Source organism: Felis catus, chromosome D4 (assembly GCF_018350175.1).
Source record: "Felis catus isolate Fca126 chromosome D4, F.catus_Fca126_mat1.0, whole genome shotgun sequence".
In the NCBI taxonomy this organism is placed as follows: domain Eukaryota; kingdom Metazoa; phylum Chordata; class Mammalia; order Carnivora; family Felidae; genus Felis; species Felis catus.
This window is the reverse complement of record NC_058380.1, coordinates 61,348,001-61,367,012: the sequence shown is the minus strand read 5'-3', so window position 1 is coordinate 61,367,012 and position 19,012 is coordinate 61,348,001. Positions and strand designations below refer to the sequence as shown.

Below are 19,012 nucleotides of genomic sequence, written 5' to 3'. Positions count from 1 at the left end.
ACTTACAAACTTACTTCAACATTAAAAGTACATTCTAATTCATCTACGATGAATTAGCTGCAGACCTTAACTGGCCTTAAAGCTGGAATTAGTATTTACACTATCTTAAGTTTTAAACACAATACGCCAATTGGCTTAGCCAACTAATAAATAATACAGTTAATCTTTAAAAGACTTCTTAGGAAAAAGGAAAAACAAGTACGTTACCTGATCCAGAACCCGATGTTGTCATATCATAAATTAAATCTTTCAACGTAGTGCCCTCTGAAATAAAAGGACGATCTAAGGAAGGATCCTCTTCGTTTGGCACTCGATGGTGAATGACAGTACGATTATGGCAGATATAAACCATTAACATGAGTGAGATGCAGACGAAGCAGACTGGTCCAGCAATGACAGCTGCCAATTCGACGGGACCAAGGCCAGATGATGGCTTTCCTGAAAAAGGGCCTCAAATGAAATAAACATCAACAATAGCAAAAACACTGAAGGTGGCATCCACAATTTCCTAATCCTCCCCATTTCATGCACTTGGCCACTACTCCCATTAGTCAGAGAGTCTCATTCCAGCAGCTCATAGGGCTCAAACCCAGAACAAATAAATCATTTAGTCTTCTCCCATTGGCCCCCCTTTCATGATCATCAGGTCAGACAACATCCACTTACTCTTCCTCTGCTCTTCAGCCTCGTCTAAATAAAGCCAGTGACCACCAACATTCCAGGACATCCACACTATCACTCTCAGGTCACTAATAAAAGAACCAATGATCTGGGGCACCTGGGTGGCTCAGTCACTTAAGCATCTGACTCTTGATTTCGGCTCAGGTCACGATCTCATAGTTCGTGGGATTGAGCCCCACACCACACTCTGTGCTGACGGCCTGCTTGGGATTTTCTTCCTCCCTTTCTCTCTGCTTCTCCTCCTCCTCCTCTCTCTCTCTCTCAAAAATAAGTAAATAAACAAATTAAAAAAAATAATCTGGAAAAACTCCCATTAATGTCTTAAAAGTCCTTTTTTGATAAAAAAATTTTTTTTTCAACGTTTATTTATTTTTGGGACAGAGAGAGACAGAGCATGAACGGGGGAGGGGCAGAGAGAGAGGGAGACACAGAATCGGAAACAGGCTCCAGGCTCTGAGCCATCAGCCCAGAGCCGGACACGGGGCTCGAACTCACGGACCACGAGATCGTGACCTGGCTGAAGTCGGACGCTTAACCGACTGCACCACCCAGGCGCCCCAAAAGTCCTTTTTTTAAATCAAGTTTTTAAATTTTAATTCCAGTATAGTTAACATACAGTGTTGTATTAATTTTGGGTACATAGTACAGTGATTAAACAATTTTATACATTACTCGGTGCTCATCATAAGTGTTAAGTCTTTTTTTTTTTAAAAGAAGTTTGGCTTGTCTTCTTATTCCAAGGCCAATAATATATACAAATGGCAGGCAAAAAAAAAAAAAAGTATAAATATAGATGAGCAAAAGTAAAATGAAAAAAAATTTTCTTTAGCCTTACTAGCCCCAAACAATTCACATTTTAGTATATGTCTGTGTATATATATTTATCTCTATCCATTTTTGTAAGTTTTTATTTACTTAATCTCTACACCCCACATGGGGCTCGAACTCAGGACCCTGAGACCAAGAGTCATATGCTCTTCCAACTGAGCCAGCCAGACACCCTTCCATCCATTTTTTTAAATGTAAAATATATCTTTTGCTTTGTTAATAGAGTTTACATGTATATACTTCCTAGTCTATGTTAACCACTTGTACTTTTTTTAATTTTTATTTTTTAAAGTTTATTGGAGTGTGCCCATGCTCTCATAAGTGGGAGAGGGGCAAAGAGAAAAAGAGAAAAAGAGAAAAAGAGAGAAAGAGAGAAAGAGAGAGAGAGAGAGAGAGAGAGAGAGAGAGAATCCCAAGCAGGCCGGGCACTGTCTGCTCAGAGCCCAACATGGGGCTTGATCTCACTAACCAAGAGATCATGACTTGAGCCAAAATCAAGAGTCAGACATTTACCACTTGGACTTTTATTTCAAGATCATTTATATTCTTATAATCTCTTAATAACTAACATTTTGCATTATTTCAGAAACACATTAATTACATTGGCATTAATCCTGAGCCTTGCTGGTTCACTGCTCAGAACATTTCTTTCATATCACAACTTTCCCATTCTTGAGATCTTTACTTGGATTGATTTCTTATGATAGAATCCTAATTCTTATAATTTCTTTTAAGAAGAGTACATGGGTTCTCATACACTGAATACTTATTATCTAAAAATGGCTGTTGCTTTTATACATAGAAAATCTTGGCAGACCTAAGGAATTTAGGTAACAATTAATATATGATGTTCCATTAACTTCTGATATTTAAAAAAGCAGAAAATCTGAACTTTTTCTTCTTTTTAGAGGTAATCAGTGTTCACTTGTGCCGAATGCATAAGCAATTTTTTTCTTCATTCTTGAAACTGACATTTTATTATATGTATTTCATTATGTATTTTTTCATTAATTTTGCATAACATTCTTCTCTTCTGTCTGCTCATTTGTCATTTTCTGGAATTTTTGTAGTAAGTGTATTGGATCACCTAGATTTATCCTCTATAGCTCTTAATTTGCTCACCCTCTTTTCTCCCTGAATTATAACACAATTTCTCAAGCTTATCTTGCCTTAAGCTTGTATCACACTTAACTATAAAATATTAGTATCCAGTCTGCTATTCACTCTCAATACTGCATTTTTAAAAATAATTCATCAGTTGAGCTTTTCATCTAAAAGTGATCTTTAGGGGTGCCTGGGTGGCTCAGTCAGTTAAGCGTCCGACTTCGGCTCAGGTCATGATCTTACGGTTTGTGAGTTCCAGCCCCACAACAGGCTCTGTGCTAACAGCTCAGAGCCTGGAGCCTGCTTTGGATTCTATGTCTCCCTCTCTTTCTGCCCCTCCCCTGCTCTCTGTCAAAAATAAATAAACATTAATAAATAAATAAATAAATAAATAAATAAATAAATAAATAAATAAATAAAATAAAAGTGATCTTTAACTGAAAATGGACTTTAGACTGTCTGGGAGTTCTTCCCTATCATGAGGTAAGTCTTTTTCATAGGATTGATTCATCCAGTTCAGTTCACTTCTGAACCACTGAATCTTTTCATTTGGTAAAAATTTTTTTTTATTTTTATTTCTATTTTTTTGCTGTTTGCTTATCAGAGACCTGGGAATGAGGGATTTATGTATGTTGAGCATTAGAAATGAAGTGAGTTCTTCACAAGGCTTTATGAGTCTTCATTTAGATATTTCAAGCCAAATGGAAATGGGAAATTGTGGAATTATAATTTTTCTTTGTCATTTTAGAATTGCAGATGCCTAAACAGAAGTCAGAAAAATCAGTCTGAATAGAAACTTGCCATGGGGAGCTTCCCCACCATGCTGAAAGGTCTGGTTTTACTTTGCTGTTATCACTTGAATGAAGTGCAGGACTGCCTCGCTCTGTAACCTGTGGGGCTGGCCCTTTTCTGCTGGGCCACAGCAGTGCTTCCTACTCTAATTAGCACGATGCCTGGACCAACTCGGAGTGGAGAGGGAGCACTGTGGTTGCCTCCGTGACCAATGAAAGCAGGTGCTTCCTAAAGAAGGATGGGGCATTTCCTCCTGTAACCTCCTCACCCAAGTGCCTCAGTGTAAGGTTAGGTGGGATTCTGTAAGAGGTGCTTTCATGTACTTCTCTTCATCTGGGTAGTCAATTCTTCACTAGTCTGATGCTATCTGCACTATAAATTATAGAAGTTTCTCACAAATACAGGCATGAGGCTGGTATTCTTCCATTAATTCTGCTAGCACGAATACAGGTTTCCCCCACTTTTATATTGAATATTCTATATTGCCACTGTAGAAATTCAGGATTTGAGGAAAGTGATGGAAGGAGTTAAATACATGTGCTCAGGCTAACATCTTAAACCAGAACCTGAACATTAATCTAATTCTAAGAATTTATGAAGCCTTCAAATTCCTGGCTCGGCCAGAACACTGTTAAATGTAAACTATGGTGAAGGACCAAAAGCCCCGAAATCATATATAATGATTTGTATATAAAGATCATAAAGCAAAGTTAAATTACAAAATGAAGGCATCTGGACTGTTTAGTGCTGCGCTCAATTCCTGCCCATTACCGACTGCTTTAAAAGGCTGGGGCATCATACAAGGAAGAGAAGGCCACTCTGAGGACAAAGCAGGGACACTCTGAGGATGTACTGCTGCAGCAGCCCTGTCAGAATCCACCTTGAAGAGGATGGCCTTTTAGGCATAACAGACCTCAGAGAAAGTCTATTATTGGAACCACGTTCTCCAACAACACACACCCAGCAGGCAGGATCTTGGCTACTCCTATAACTCTACAACTATGGACAAGTTCCTTCTTGCCTCTCCATGGAGCAAGGTTTTAGTTCTAAAACCTGGGTCAGAATCAGCTTTTCTTGCAGTATTAGAGAAAAGTCTTACACAACCACTTACCAACAGTCGGGAGTTCTATTTTATTGCAGTGGTCCTGATTGCAGCAATACGTTGTAGTGACAGAGCCGGTTTTTGAAGATGGTGCACACACAAACGGCCTGTCTCGGGGAATTAGGTCAATTTCAGCTATACACATGCTATTGTGTATAACTTTGTCTGTGGTCTCTGTGACAGAGACAAAGCAGAGCCCATCTGTCACACAAGTAAAATTGTCTTTTGTACAAAGGTGGCAGAAACACTGTAATGCTGGGAAAAGAGAAGATTCTATTAGAAAAAATTCTCAAGGTTCACAATATGAAGTTATCCCATATTCACTAAAATAATACATTCCTGATCTTATTATAATACAATTTCTTTGCACTGTTCAAAAAATAAAATGCTTATTTCTCTCAGAAGTTCCAAATTCTGTTGAGAAGCACACATACATAGGAGTCAAATGTGATAAAATCGGGACCGAGGTTTTTTTCTAAAACTTTTTGGTTTACAAGTACAGAAAAATTCTTACAAGTAATTTCATCAAGGTAAGCCTCTCCCATTTGAAACACAGTACATTAAATTTTTAATGGTTATTCTTATCAGCCCAAAGCTATGTATTCACATATTCCCCCACCTGGAAGCAATATGTGAAAATACAACTACCTACTTCACTAGAGGTTGGAAATGTCATTTGGGTGGATTTATGGTAATGGAGTAATGGAAATAGATTTGTATTTCTCTTTCCTCTTGTGCAAACCCTGAGAAAGGCATGTATCTTCTAGCTAGGATTAGGGTGCTTGCTCAGTAAGCCAAGGAGACTGCACCAGTTAAGGCAATCATAGACTGGAGAAACACTAGCAACATGCCCAGTTGTATCTTTTGATCTTTATGGCTTAACTGGAGAAGTGACTCCTTCAGGGAAGTCTTCCCGTAATTACCAACATCTTCCTTTACAAACAGACACAGACCTTCCACCATGGTCTCCAATGAGGTTAAGTGCTTCCCAAAGCACACATTAACAGGATTGCTATATTTTTTCTCTCCCCTATGAAACTATAAGCACATTGCAGGCAGAGATCCATATTAATCATTTCTGTAAATCCATGTCTAGCAGGCCTGTTACATACCACCATTCAAAAAACTTTTGTTACGGGCGCGTGGGTGGCTCAGTCAGTTAAGCGTCCGACTTTGGCTCAGGTCATGATCTCGCAGTTTGTGAGTTCGAGCCCTGCATTGGGCTCTGTGCTGATAGCTTGGAGCCTGGAGCCTGCTTCAGATTCTGTGTCTCCCTCTCTCTCTGCCCCTCCCCTGTGGGCACTATATCCCTCTCTCTCTCTCTCTCAAAAATAAACATTAAAAAAATTTAAAAAAAAAACCACTTTTGTTAAATGAATGATAGAATGGGCACTTAGATTTCACTACAAACTCATGAAACTGCAAAACACAGTTATGTCCTTAGGTCCAAACAAACTTCCCAATTATTCGTTGGAGAGGAAAACGTTACAGTCCAGATATGTAGTACACAGAATGGCTACCTATGATGAGACCAAGGAGGTCCACAGAAACAGCATATCTAGAAAAAGAATAGCTAGACAGGCAGGCCAGAAGAAAGCTAACTCTCTGAACAGCTTACTGTGCAGGAGAGGAGAACTCAACAGGCTTGTGATGCTCAAATGTTGCATATTCCCAAGAAAGGCCTGTTTAGGACTGGCCCTTGGCTAGTCCCTAGGCAATAAGCTCTGAGGCCTTGGCACATTCTCCCTGATACGAACACTGCAAACCTGTGTGACTGAGACCCAATAAAAACCCTGGACACCAAGGTTCCACTGAGCTTGCCAAGCTGCAACACTCTGCACGTGCTGTCACAGTGATGCTGAGCTATGGAGTGAGTGCACCTGTGCCACTGCACTGGGCCAGCACAGCTGGAAGCTGGCACCTGGTTGCTCCTGGGATTTGCCCCATGTGCCTTTTCCTTTTGAGGATTTTAATATGTATCTTTTCCACTGTAATAAGCCATAACCATGAGTACAACAGCTTTTCTGAGTCCTGTTAGTCCTAGCAAATCACTGGGCCTAAGGGTGGTCTTGGGGACCTCAACTCACTTGCTAAAACCAAACTCAGGAATGTCAGGATTGCCTCAAGTAAGCGCTTCTTGGTTGCTGGCTTAACTAATATACTTACTACCTTTACAGACCAGCAATGTTTTACCTTAGTCGTCATAAAAAAAAAAAAAAAAAAAATTGTTCTTTCTTCTTCTTAAATAGTTCAGCTATTTGAATTAACTCCTCCCAAACACAAGAAGAACTCAAAAAGAGTATTAAAAAAGACACATAGTCCATAGTCTAATACTTAAAGATTATTAAAAGAGACAGTTATTCACAGTGATTATAGGTTCCCCGGGTATAATTTCCTAAGGAGGGATTCTGACTAAAAAATCCATGGACTGGTTTCAGGGATACATGAATGCCATGAAACTGCAGGTCAAATATATGGCTTTCAAGGTTTGTTGCTTTCAGCAGAATCACAAAGGAGTCTGTCACCCACAAAAGATCACAACCACCACCACAGGAGACTGTAATCATTCTCTCCTGAATCCTCCCTCTGTACTCATGGTGAGTCAATCGACCAATACTGTCTAACCATTAGTTTTATCAGTTACTCTACCAAAAGCTTAGTGTACCAAGACTAACTTATGGTTCCAGCACCTGAAGAGCTCCAAGGCCTACAGAAGGCGAACGCTACGATACAGTGTATAATTGCTATGTATAAAAAATACTGCCATGAATACTCTCAATTCTAAGATCTTCATCTTCTCTCTTAGCATATATGAAATGAGACCTACACACTTGGCCTAACAAGACTTTTACTTTTGGATTCCAACTTACAGCTCCCTTTGCAAATGCCATCTAAGGCCACACATTTCCCACCATCATGTCTTTCATGGCCATGGTCTTCACACATACTATCTTTCTGCTTCATTTAAACCCACCTCTCATCCTTTAAGACCCTATTCAAACAAGATCTTTTCCATGATATGCTCTAAACTCTTCCCCACCCTTAAGATAACTGGGTGGGTCCTTATGATACGTGTCCTAGTCTTCTTTGTGGACCTTTAAGACTTGTCAGATCGAACAAATCACTCTATTTATAATTTGCTGTTAAAGTGTCTCTCATTACATTAAGAAGGTCCAAGTTTTTTAAAATTTGTTTTCCCACCGTTTAATCCTGGACTCTTAGATGGTGATCACAAAAATACATGCTGACGCAGTATTTCCCAAACCAGAGGTCCCAAGTATGTTGGGAGAAAAAGGGGAGTCTACAAATTGTGTACAAAAAAATTTTTAATGCTTTCATTTAAAAGATAATCTAGGGGCGCCTGGGTGGCTCAGTCGGTTGAGCGTCCAACTTCAGCTCAGGTCATGATCTTGCGGTCCGTGAGTTCGAGCCCCGCGTCGGGCTCTGTGCTGACAGCTCAGAGCCTGGAGCCTGCTTCCAATTCTGTGTCTCCCTCTCTCTGACCCTCCCCTGTTCATGCTCTGTTTCTCTCCATCTCAAAAATAAATAAACGTTAAAAAAAATTAAAAAATAAATAAATAAATAAAAGATCATCTAAAATGAATGATAAAAATTCTGGATCATAAGTAACCACAATCCAAACAAGTACTGTCAGTAGGCTGTCTTTCACTGATACTTCTTTGGTTGTATTAAGATCTCCCTCAGGCCAAACGTTTCTCATGGCACACTGTGCAAGGAAAGGTCTCACTGTAACTGTAACCAACAGTGAAAAATACTGTACAGGAAACTAGAATCATCAGAGCATATGACAATACAGGCATCGTCAAAAGCCAACAAACAGTCTAACAGCTAATACCATATATATATGCTGCCAAGTATTACATGGGTCCTATCTTTGTAGTACAATTGCAAAAGTTCACTAGAAATAAATGTGGATGGAAGTATCCAATGACATTTTTCCATTCTCACTTCCAGCATGAGCTGGTATAGAGAACCATTTAATAAAGACTTCAGTAATGTCATCATGTTAACCTCATCTCCGAGTGAACACCACAGCTGACATCTCATTAAAACCGGTATTTAAGGAATGTTTGCTGGCAAGTGTTTTGGTCAGACATGAGGTCTGATTATCCCGAACTTAAAAACAAAGCCTTAAAGTCATTAATAGCACCTTGCACAACATTACTTACAGAGAATGGATACTTGCAGCTTTTAGTATCACTCAAGTGAAAATAGAGAAACAGATTTAAAATGGCATGAGACCTGAGGCTATTTTTTTCTATTGTGAAACCTAAACATCACCTGTCTCACCGAATAACTATCAACTTGAAATTTGTTAGTTTCATAGTTGTCTTTGTATTTAATTTGCAGTCTTGGTTTATAGTTATAAATGAGCCAAAAACAATAAAAAAATTTTTTATCTAGTTTCACAGCTATACAATTTAAGTAACATGAAAAATACATTCTGCATGTTTCCTTTTAAAGGAGTTACTACTTATGGCAAGTTTGAGGAAATTAGGGCTAAAGGGCTTCTCCGAACAAGTGTCTTTCAACAAGAATAGGTCACTGGACAAATATAAACTTCACTTAACATAAAGCTTAACCAGATTAGGGTTTATTTCTTGAGAGAATTTTAAAATTCTATTTTACTACTCTAAATCAGAGTTGAGACTGAATACAAGATTGCTGTTAAACATGTATGATGTTTAGAGTTGACATATATGATGACAGTTCAGAGAAAAAATAAAACAAGAATTTAAAAATTTCCATCAATTCATGAGCTTTAATTCTCATTTTTTTAATTCAAATTTATTTTATGAATAGATAGATCTGACCCCTAGCTACCTCTCTTTATTAATTAGGCTGTTAATTTTTTTTTTCAACGTTTTTTTATTTATTTTTGGGACAGAGAGCGACAGAGCATGAACGGGGGAGGGGCAGAGAGAGAGGGAGACACAGAATCGGAAACAGGCTCCAGGCTCCGAGCCATCAGCCCAGAGCCCGACGCGGGGCTCGAACTCACAGACCGCGAGATCGTGACCTGGCTGAAGTCGGACGCTTAACCGACTGCGCCACCCAGGTGCCCCAAGGCTGTTGTTAATTTTTAAACGCACATACAGGGCAAAATTTCTATCTAAAAAAGGTGTACAATGATGTCTTCTTCCCACTCCAGAGCCCAGGTTTCACACCCTCCTCTGCAGCATCCTTTAACACCAGCCCACCAACTTGACTCTTTCATTCTGCAACTTCTCACTGAGCATATCTATCTATCTGCCAGGTACTGCGCAGGCTGCGGGGTGTAGGGATGAATAAGACAAGTATCTGGACTGCAGGAGCTCAGCAGGGTGGATTAAATGGAGCACTAAAATCCAGGGTCCAGAGGACAATGATCAAAGCGCTTCAACTCTGCCAAGGTAGAAGGGATATCAAGAAAAGCTTCACAGGCCATCTGAGTCAGAACTTGGAGCTGACTCCATATGTAAATCTGCTAGATAGCTGAAGGTGAGAAAGTTGTCCTGACAGCTTTTTGTCCTGAGGTTTTTTCTCCTCAGTGGCAGGATTTTATCCTTGGTGGCTAGCATCCCAAATGTTAATGAGACCATCAGATTTCAATAACTATTCAAGATATTAACCATAATAGTTTCATTTCATCAGCAAAATGAACATAATCCCTTCCTGACCTATTTCATCATCTCAATGAGATCGTCAAATGAGATACTGTACAATAGCACATCTTGAAACTACTAATATAAATCATATGTGACCACACAGAATTATCACATATAATAAATGGCGTTGTTCCACACACAGTTTTTATTTGTAGGCCACCAAAGAAACGCGTCGTCCCCAAAGTAGTACATAAAGTTCCACTGCACAGTCCTAGACAGGGCCGCAGGAAACCTTGAAGACTGTCTCATTCTAATTCAGTTCCGTCATTTTATTAATGCAGAAACTAAAACTGAGGAGTACCAAAATAATTTATAACAACATCCTACCCATGTTACAGGTGGATGTGAATTCCCACTACATTTTCATCACAAACATGTGATGGTATTGGTATCTGTATGTTTCTGAGTTAGTATCCAGATGTTAAATAACTCAAATCTTTCAAGACTCCCCAGTGGTTCAATAGGACAGCTTCTTGTTTGGACCCCTAGAGTTGGGCTTTTCTGCCTGACAGCAAAGATACGAATCAAACTCCCTGTTCAGTACCTTTCTCCTACCTTGGTCACCTTTTGCTTCCAGGCCCCAATATCTACCAGCAGCTACAGCTTCCTCCATTCTATGATGCACATTTTCCCACACTCTCACTTCTGAAATCTGCATCTGCATTACAATCAAGGTAAAAAGAAAACTTCAGCCTCTGGACAGAAAGGTAAGACACGATATTGCTACTGCAAGCGAACCATGTACAAACTTGGCTATGTATAGAAGGAATTACTGATTTAATTATCACTTTAATTATTTGCGTTGGTATCTCTCCTGCAAATAAAATTTAGCTTAACCTTATTCCCCATTAAGGTCTTCAGGCAGATTTCACTACGATTCAGCACTGCAATGAAAAGCCACTGCGTTCACAGAAAATTGTCAATCCCATGCCAGGAAATACAATTACTAGCAATAGAAATTTCCAAAGACTGCAAAATAAATCACAGAATTTTCAAAATTAGAAGATGCTGGTGTGATGTGAAGGACTGTCAGAAACCAAACATCTAGCTGTCAAAGAAAGTGACAACAGTAAAGAGAGACAGCGGGACTCCTGGGGTTATCAACTTCACTGATGGTGATAAATCCCAAGTTGAGATTCTAGCACTTGGTCCCAACTATAAAGGAAATTTCCATCATTGCTTCATTTGAGTGTGTCTGGAGGTCACACATCAAAACCCTATTCTTTCTACCTCCCTTCACTGCTAGATAGTCAGCTAGGGCCACCCAGGGCTGATTCACAAACCCAGGTACCCTGCTAAACAAGTGGAAAAGCAGACAGCCTGCGAACAGTACACAGAACAGACAGGTCTATGACCTTTGTTGATTAAATAAAAACTGGCACCAGAAACCTTGTCTTCCCAGGCCAATAACTTACTCCCCGCTTTATGCATATACTTCAATACTCCCTCCTTTTTCAACCCTTGTTGTTTGGTCTCACGATCCTTCTTTCCCTCTATCAAGTACTTGACTGAAACATCTGTTGAAATTCACTAGTGATGCCTTTCTGGTGAAATTCAGTGTTCTTTTCTAAAATTCTTCAGGATATGAGACACACTGACACATTGTTCTTTATTAGTTTACATGACACCACACTTCCATGTCCACAGTCAGCCCTCTGCTACCTCTCAGATCTACATCTCTACACTTCTTGGCCTTGTGCTCCAAACTCATATTTTAACTGCCTTCCAAGAAACACTCTGCTTGGCTTGCCTTTTACTGCAAAGTCAACACATTCAAAACCAAAATACAACATTATTCCTCTAATAGTGGGAGATGTAATCAAAGGGCCCCACAAGGACTCAGGTTCCTTCATTGCTGAGACAGCTCAGCAGTAAAAAAGCAACAGGAGGATGAAGATTTCCCTCTCAGAGACTGAATTCCAATCTTTTCACCACTCTGACTTTGCAGGTAATGACCCTTACTTTCCCTTACCCTTCCCATTATAGCACAATTATGTGTTGCTACCTAGTGAGAGTATTCCCAAATATTACAAATATGCACCAAAAGACAGGTAAAGGACATGAACGATGCCTTTTATTCAGTCTGCTTAGCTACTGTTAAAAACTGAAGATCATACCACTGTTGGCAAGGATGAAGGCAAAAGTTAGAATACATACAAACCCTTTTAGGTACTGCTGGCAACCCCGCTACAATCTTGTCCGAGTCCCACTCCAGTTCTGCCTCCGGTCTTCCCTCTAGGCCCAGTGCCACACCCTCTCTCAAGGAGTCTGGTCCTTTCTTCTCTTCTCCCTGCTCCAGCTCTGGGGAAAGCATACTAGGTTCTCTTCTTTTGTAAATATGCTGCCAATCTCTGTAAACAAGGCTAAAACCCTGACCACCAACAGGGTTTTATTCTTCCAAGTACTCAGTGGTTCTTCTCAACTCCACCCCCTTAGGGTTACCTGGCAGCTGTAATGTCAAAGTGAGCTTGTCAAAACACCAAGCACCATACAGCGTGAAAGCGAATTCTCTAGTCTAGTCCGGATAACATTCCACTCCCAAATTTAGGGATTTAAAACAAAAATATGACTTACCCAGAAATGTTTCCAGAAAGTCCAAGGACTTAAGAAACATTTCTAATTCAACATACAACTCCAACCTGGAGGACTAGGGGCACGCCTAAATTCTCAATCACTTGTTTTTTGTTTTTTTGTTTTTTACAATACTTCCATTTTCTAGTCTCCTGAGCTCCATGGAATTAGTTGATATAAAGTTAACTGATATCCAAGAAAAACACACTAAGAACAGGCTGCCTCAATGGCAAGATGAGATTTAACAGGGACACTTAATACAAAGGCCTTCGTTTAGGCTCAAATAAAATAAACTGCATAAATACAGGATAAAGATTTGCTTAGCAAATTTGGGGAATCTGTTTAACAACAGATTTTTAAAAGTCAACAGCATTTACTGTTAACTGTAGCCATGGTGATAGGGGAGACAGAGAGAGAACTGGGCACAAAATTCCACAAATGTCCAAATAATAAATAATCAGTGTTACTTGAACATCCATCTGCTATGTAAATATGGGTCAGAAAATCAAAGAACGAATTTGACAGAGTTTGACTGGAAAGGTATCCTAGCCGTGGAGACAACTACCTCATTTTATGGACCTAGTGTCTATTTGTCTCACTCCAATACTAAATCAAATCATGAGGTCAGGATGTGGTAAATTTTGTTTCATAAAAAGCATTTCCTTACTACAGCTCCTCCCTACAATGAACTGACTGCCTCACAGAAGATTATGACTTCTCTATTATTAGAGATATTTAAGCAGAGGCTTAATGACCAATAGTCAGAATTTGTGAAGTAGGGATCTCCTGCACTAAGTAAAGGGTTGATGTAAAACTAAAACTCTACAATTCTTCAAATAGTAAGATTCTATTGTTACAAGTTGCATCAAATATTAAACATCCATACTTTCCTTTTTTTTTTTTTTTTAATATTTGTTTATTTTTGAGTGAGCAAGGAGGGGCAGAGAAAGAGGGAGACAGAGGATCTGAAGCAGGCTCCACACTGACAGCACGGAGCCCAATGCAGGGCTCAAACTCATAAACTGCAAGATGATGACCTGATGCTTAACCAATTGAGCCACCCAGGCGCCCCTCCATGTTTTCATTTTTTGACTAATTCAACTTAAGTTGACATCTTCAAGGTACAGCATTTAGGGTAGCGAAACTCATTGTATAACTGTTTGTTCATCTATTTCCTCCATTACACTGTAGGTTAGTATTTTATGAGTATTTTATGCATCTCTGCATTCCTAGGTCCAGAATCCAGAAAGGATCCAGTATGATTCTTGAATAAACATCCCAGGAGTATCTCTTTTGTATGTGGGTGGTCACTAGCACCAGGGTCCTCAATTAAATGGCCAAGCAACCAAATTTTTTTACTTTTACTACCTTCATTTTTGAAGTCTTTTTCTCATCTCTCAATGCTCTCTTTTCAACTCTCTGAAATTCCCACTTAAGTACCTCCCTTAAGTCCATTTGATGGACAATACCCCATCATCCAGAATAACCTCTTCCTCCATATAAATGGAAGGCAACCTGACACTTCCAAGATTACAAATGAACATACCCTCTGACCTAGAAGGAATGTAGCCTACAGATATACTTTACATGTGAAAAGTGCCTAACATACATGGTTATTAATTTCCTAAGAATTTTATACTAGGTTGTTTCTAATCCTGCCTATGCATCTATCAATAGAACTGGTGAAATAACATGATGGTATCACTAAAATGGAAGACCATACAGCTACAAAAAAAAAAAAAAAATGATGTTTTCATAAAAAATTGTTTTCAAAAAAATTGATGATGATTAACATAGACTAACCCCTAAGATGTATTAAGTAAAAATCTGGGGGCGCCTGGGTGGCTTAGTCAGTTGACCATCTGACTCTTGATTTCAGTTCAAGTCATGATCCCAGGGTCGTGGGATCAAGCCCAACATCAGGCTCTGTGTTGAGTATGGAGCCTGCTTGAGATTCTTTCTCTCCCTCTACCCCTCTTCTCTGATCAGACTCTCTCTCTAAAAAACAACTGCATAGTGCAGAACAGTATATTTAATACAGTAACATTTTGGCTAAAAAGCAAAGGTAGGAAGGAAAGAAGAAAGGAAAATGCATATACACATTGGCTTGTACATATTACAAAGCATCTCCCTGGAAATACAAAAGCAATAGGTAACACTGACTTCCACGGAAGGGAACTGGGTACCCAGATGATAGGGATGGGAGGAGACTTTTCACTACACACACATTTGTACTTTTTGAATTTAGAAAAATGTGAGTGTATTATATCTATTCAGTGTCATAAAAAAATAAAAAATGCCTTTCTATGCTCCATCCCTTTCTCCTATACTATCTTCAAAACTCCTAACTTAGTACATTTACTATATGGAGTATTGCCACCTCATGCCAATTTCAAAACTTTAATGTTCTTTCTGTGAAACAATTTGCCAAGATACAGTAATAGCCTTTAAAATATACTTTTTTGGGGGGGTACCTGGTTGGCTCAATCAGTAGAACATGCAACCTGTGATCTCAGGGTCATGACTTTGAGCCCCACACTGGGTATACAGATTACTTAAATAAATAAAACTTTAAAAAAAACTTTTAAAAAAGTAAATATTACTTAAAAAAATAAAACTTCTTTAACTCTATTAATACTACTTCTTAGAATGTTGTCTAAAGGAGTAACAAGAGATAAGAGCAAAGATACGCACGCAGATGTTTGTTACAGCATTTTATGGTTGAAAACAACCTATATGAATGACAATATGACAATGACAAAATAAATTATGACACAGTCATAAGTGGGATGCTATATAGGCATTAAAGCTGATATTTTAGAAGCATTTTTAAGGACAGGGAAATGGTTATATTACTAAAGCCATATACAATGTGATTATAATTCTATTGCTATCATGTGTCTTGTTTTTTTTTTTTAACCACTTCAAAGAGTTGAAGGGGTATGTTGATATACAGAGCAGATGTGTACCCTAGCCCCTAAAAAGAATAGAGAAACTTTTATCTCTGATGGTTAGCGCTACATTAACTGAATTTCTTGGTTTTTCCCAATCTAAACATACCTTTATAGTTTCTCATTATAGTTTATGTGGACTAGTGGTTATTACAAGAGTATGATAATTAATATAAGGTAATTCAGAGACAAAAAGAAGTTCGAATCCTATCTCTGCCAGACAGCCTGTAAGTAATCTTGGGGAAGTTGCTTAACTTTTTTGAGACTGTTTTCTAAATTTATAACAACAGCAATCACAGAAGGTTTGAGATTGAGATAATATGTACAGAAATAAGAATACTCAGGGGACCCCGGGTGGCTCAGTTGGTTGAGCATCCAACTCTTGATTTTGGCTCATGTCAGGATCCCAAAGTCGTGGGACTGAGCGTGGCAGCAGGTTCTATGCTAAATGTGGAAGCCGGCTTAAGATTCTGTCTCCCTCTGCCCCTCTCCCCCATTCACGCTCTCCCTCTCTCTCTAGCTCTCTAAAATTGAAAGAAAGAAAGAAAGAAAGAAAGAAAGAAAGAAAGAAAGAAAGAAAGAAAGAAAGACTTAGCATAGTACTCAGCACATAAAATGCTAAAAAATTCATTTATGCATTCATTCAACAAGTATTTATTAGCACCTACTATGTGCCAGTCCCTGTTATACCTCCTGTACAGAAAATCAGAGCAAACCTTTACACAAGTCCAGAAGACAACACAGACACAGAATACATAATGTAAACAGTGTGCACATAAAGCAGTGAACATTCCCGTCAGCTATTTCTGTCTCTTTCTCCATTCACGGGTACCCATACAGAGTTTTTCAGCAGTATGACTGTTTGAACAGGGTTATTAGAACTTCAGTAGTTCTTAGGCAGCGTGAGATGTAAGTAGCATGAGATGTACCTACAAGAAAGTAGATTTTCAGTTCCAACCCAAATTAACAAAGTGTTGGAATACATCCAGTGTGCACATATCCCTAACAAATAGAGAATCATAACTCATAAAATGTTCATGCTTAGAGGAACCTGGTAATTACCTGATCCTTTTCTCTTATTTTTCAGCTGAGGAAACAGAAATGCCCAAAGAGTCACATCAACACAATCTAGATATATTCTAAAAGCACAGGGGAAAAAAGCATATTGGAAAATCTATGGTGATCTCTCCCAAGTAGGACACGATGAAGGACTCAAGCCTTTCCCTCTGGAAAGCAACAGTGGCTCTAGGTGATGTGACTCAGTTGCACAGGTACTGAGGTACAGGGATGAACCTAAATGAAAAGTGGCAAATCATTCTGGGCTACAATAAAGCTAAAATAGAACTGTGGTAAGAGAAGGAAGTGGTGACCACCCACCAGCTACCTTTGAATTAAAGGAAGAAGAGAGTCACACCTGGGCCTGCAAATAGCAAAAGACCTACTGGAGCCATAAAGAAACGAGCTGGTGTCACTGTGTAGTTCATATTTTAGAAGCGCAGAGTAAGGCCTAAACACCTTTCACCAGAACAGTGTATGTAACCTGTGTGGGAACAAAGGAGGAACACCTTCAGGAGGACCGAGAAGCCTAGGAGATTCCTTCTGTTGAGGAGCTCACAAAGTAAGGTAGAAAGCCAGCACGCCATGGGTAGAGGGTAATGCACAAAGTGCGGTGAGAGCAGAGAATAGGGACACTTCCCTCAAAGATGGTGCCTCCCCTGAGACTTATAGAAGGCTAAAGAAGAAAGGGAAGTCATCCCAGGGAGATGCTGTACCAGGATTCTGTACAGATTCAGGAATAAGAGACTTCAAGCAGTTTAGGAAAATGTAAATAGATCATATAAATCATCTCGATATAAACAATATGAAAAAAAGAATAACAAAATTCAACACCTATTCATGATAGGTGTTTCTCAAACCAGCAATGAATAGAAAACAAAAATTCAAATATGTATCATTTACAAAAGCATCCAAAATCAAATACATAGGAATAAATCTAACAATATATAAGACCTGACCTCTACAGGGAAAGCTTCAAAGCATTACTTGACAGAAATTATGAAGAATACAAAAGAAAATTAATTTATTCATAAATGGAGGGACATTCAATACTATAAGATGTTAATATTCTGCAAAGTGACCCACAGATTCAACAAAATCAAATCAAAATCCTACAGCTGTGTGTGTGTGTGTGTGTGTGTGTGTGCGCGCGCACGTGTGTGTAGGAATTCACAAGCTAATTCTAAAACCTATATAGAAAAATATCCCAAGAACGGCCAAAGCAATTTTGGAAAACAATGCTTTTGGAAGACCTACACTACACAATATCAAGACCCATCATAACATGATAATAATTAGGACTATTAATTAAGTATTGGCATGAGAACAAACAGAACAAATAGATTCCAGAAACAGATTCTCACATCTACAACTATTTGATTTATGATAGCAGTGACACTGCAGGGCCCTGGGAAAAGGAAGATATTACCAACAGTAGTGCTGGATCAACTAGGCATACAAATTTTAAAAATGAAAAATAAAACACATACACACACATACATATACACAGTGAAATATTACTCAGCCATAAAAAAGAATGAAATCTTGCCATTTGCAATGACATGAATGGAGCTAGAGAGTATTATGCTAAGCAAAATAAGTCAGAAAAAGACAAATACCACATGATTTCACTCACATGTGGAACTTAACAAACGGAACAAATAAGCAAAGGAGAGAGAGAGAGAGAGACAGAGAGAGAGAGAGGGAGAGGGAGAGACAGAGAGAGAGGGAGAGGGAGAGAGAGAGAGAGAGGGAGAGGCAGAGAGAGAGAGACAAACCAAGAAAAAGACTCTGAAGTATAGAGTACGAACTGATGGTTACCAGGGGGGAGGTGGGTAGGGGGATTAAATAGGTGATGGGGATTAGGAGTGCACTTGTTGATATGAGCACCAGGTATCGTATGAAGTGTTGAATCACTAAATTCTAAACCTGAAATAAATATTACATTGTATGTTAACTAACTAGAATTTAAGTAAAACTTAAAAGAGGAAAAAAGTAACATTATGCTGTATGGTAACTAGCTGGAATTAAAATTAAAAATTAGGGGCGCCTGGGTGGCTCAGTCGGTTAAGCGACTAACTTTGGCTCAGGTCACGATCTTGCGGTTCGTGAGTTTGAGCCCTGCGTCAGGCTCTGTGCTGACAGCTCAGAGCCTGGAGCCTGCTTCAGATTCTGTGTCTCCCTCTCTCTCTCTACCCCTCACCTGCTCGTGCTCTGTCTCTATCTCTCAAAAAATAAATAAATGTTAAAAAAAATTT

The 19,012-nt window shown here is 39.0% G+C and overlaps 1 protein-coding gene across 5 annotated transcripts in view; it reads right to left on the bottom strand.

Annotated features, from left to right (window-relative positions):
- Positions 1 to 19,012, bottom strand: part of TGFBR1 (transforming growth factor beta receptor 1) — a 58,052-nt gene that overhangs the window by 24,052 nt on the left and 14,988 nt on the right. For 2 of the 5 annotated variants that reach the window (XM_023242499.2, XM_045042590.1), the window contains exons 2-4: positions 10,732 to 10,834; positions 4,517 to 4,762; positions 208 to 450 (exon numbers count right to left, since the gene is read on the bottom strand). In XM_023242499.2, coding sequence (XP_023098267.2) covers positions 208 to 450; positions 4,517 to 4,762; positions 10,732 to 10,834 — 592 coding nt within the window. The remainder of the gene's footprint in view (positions 1 to 207; positions 451 to 4,516; positions 4,763 to 10,731; positions 10,835 to 19,012) is intronic. The other 3 variants (XM_023242500.2, XM_023242501.2, XM_023242502.2) reach the window with 3 other exon arrangements.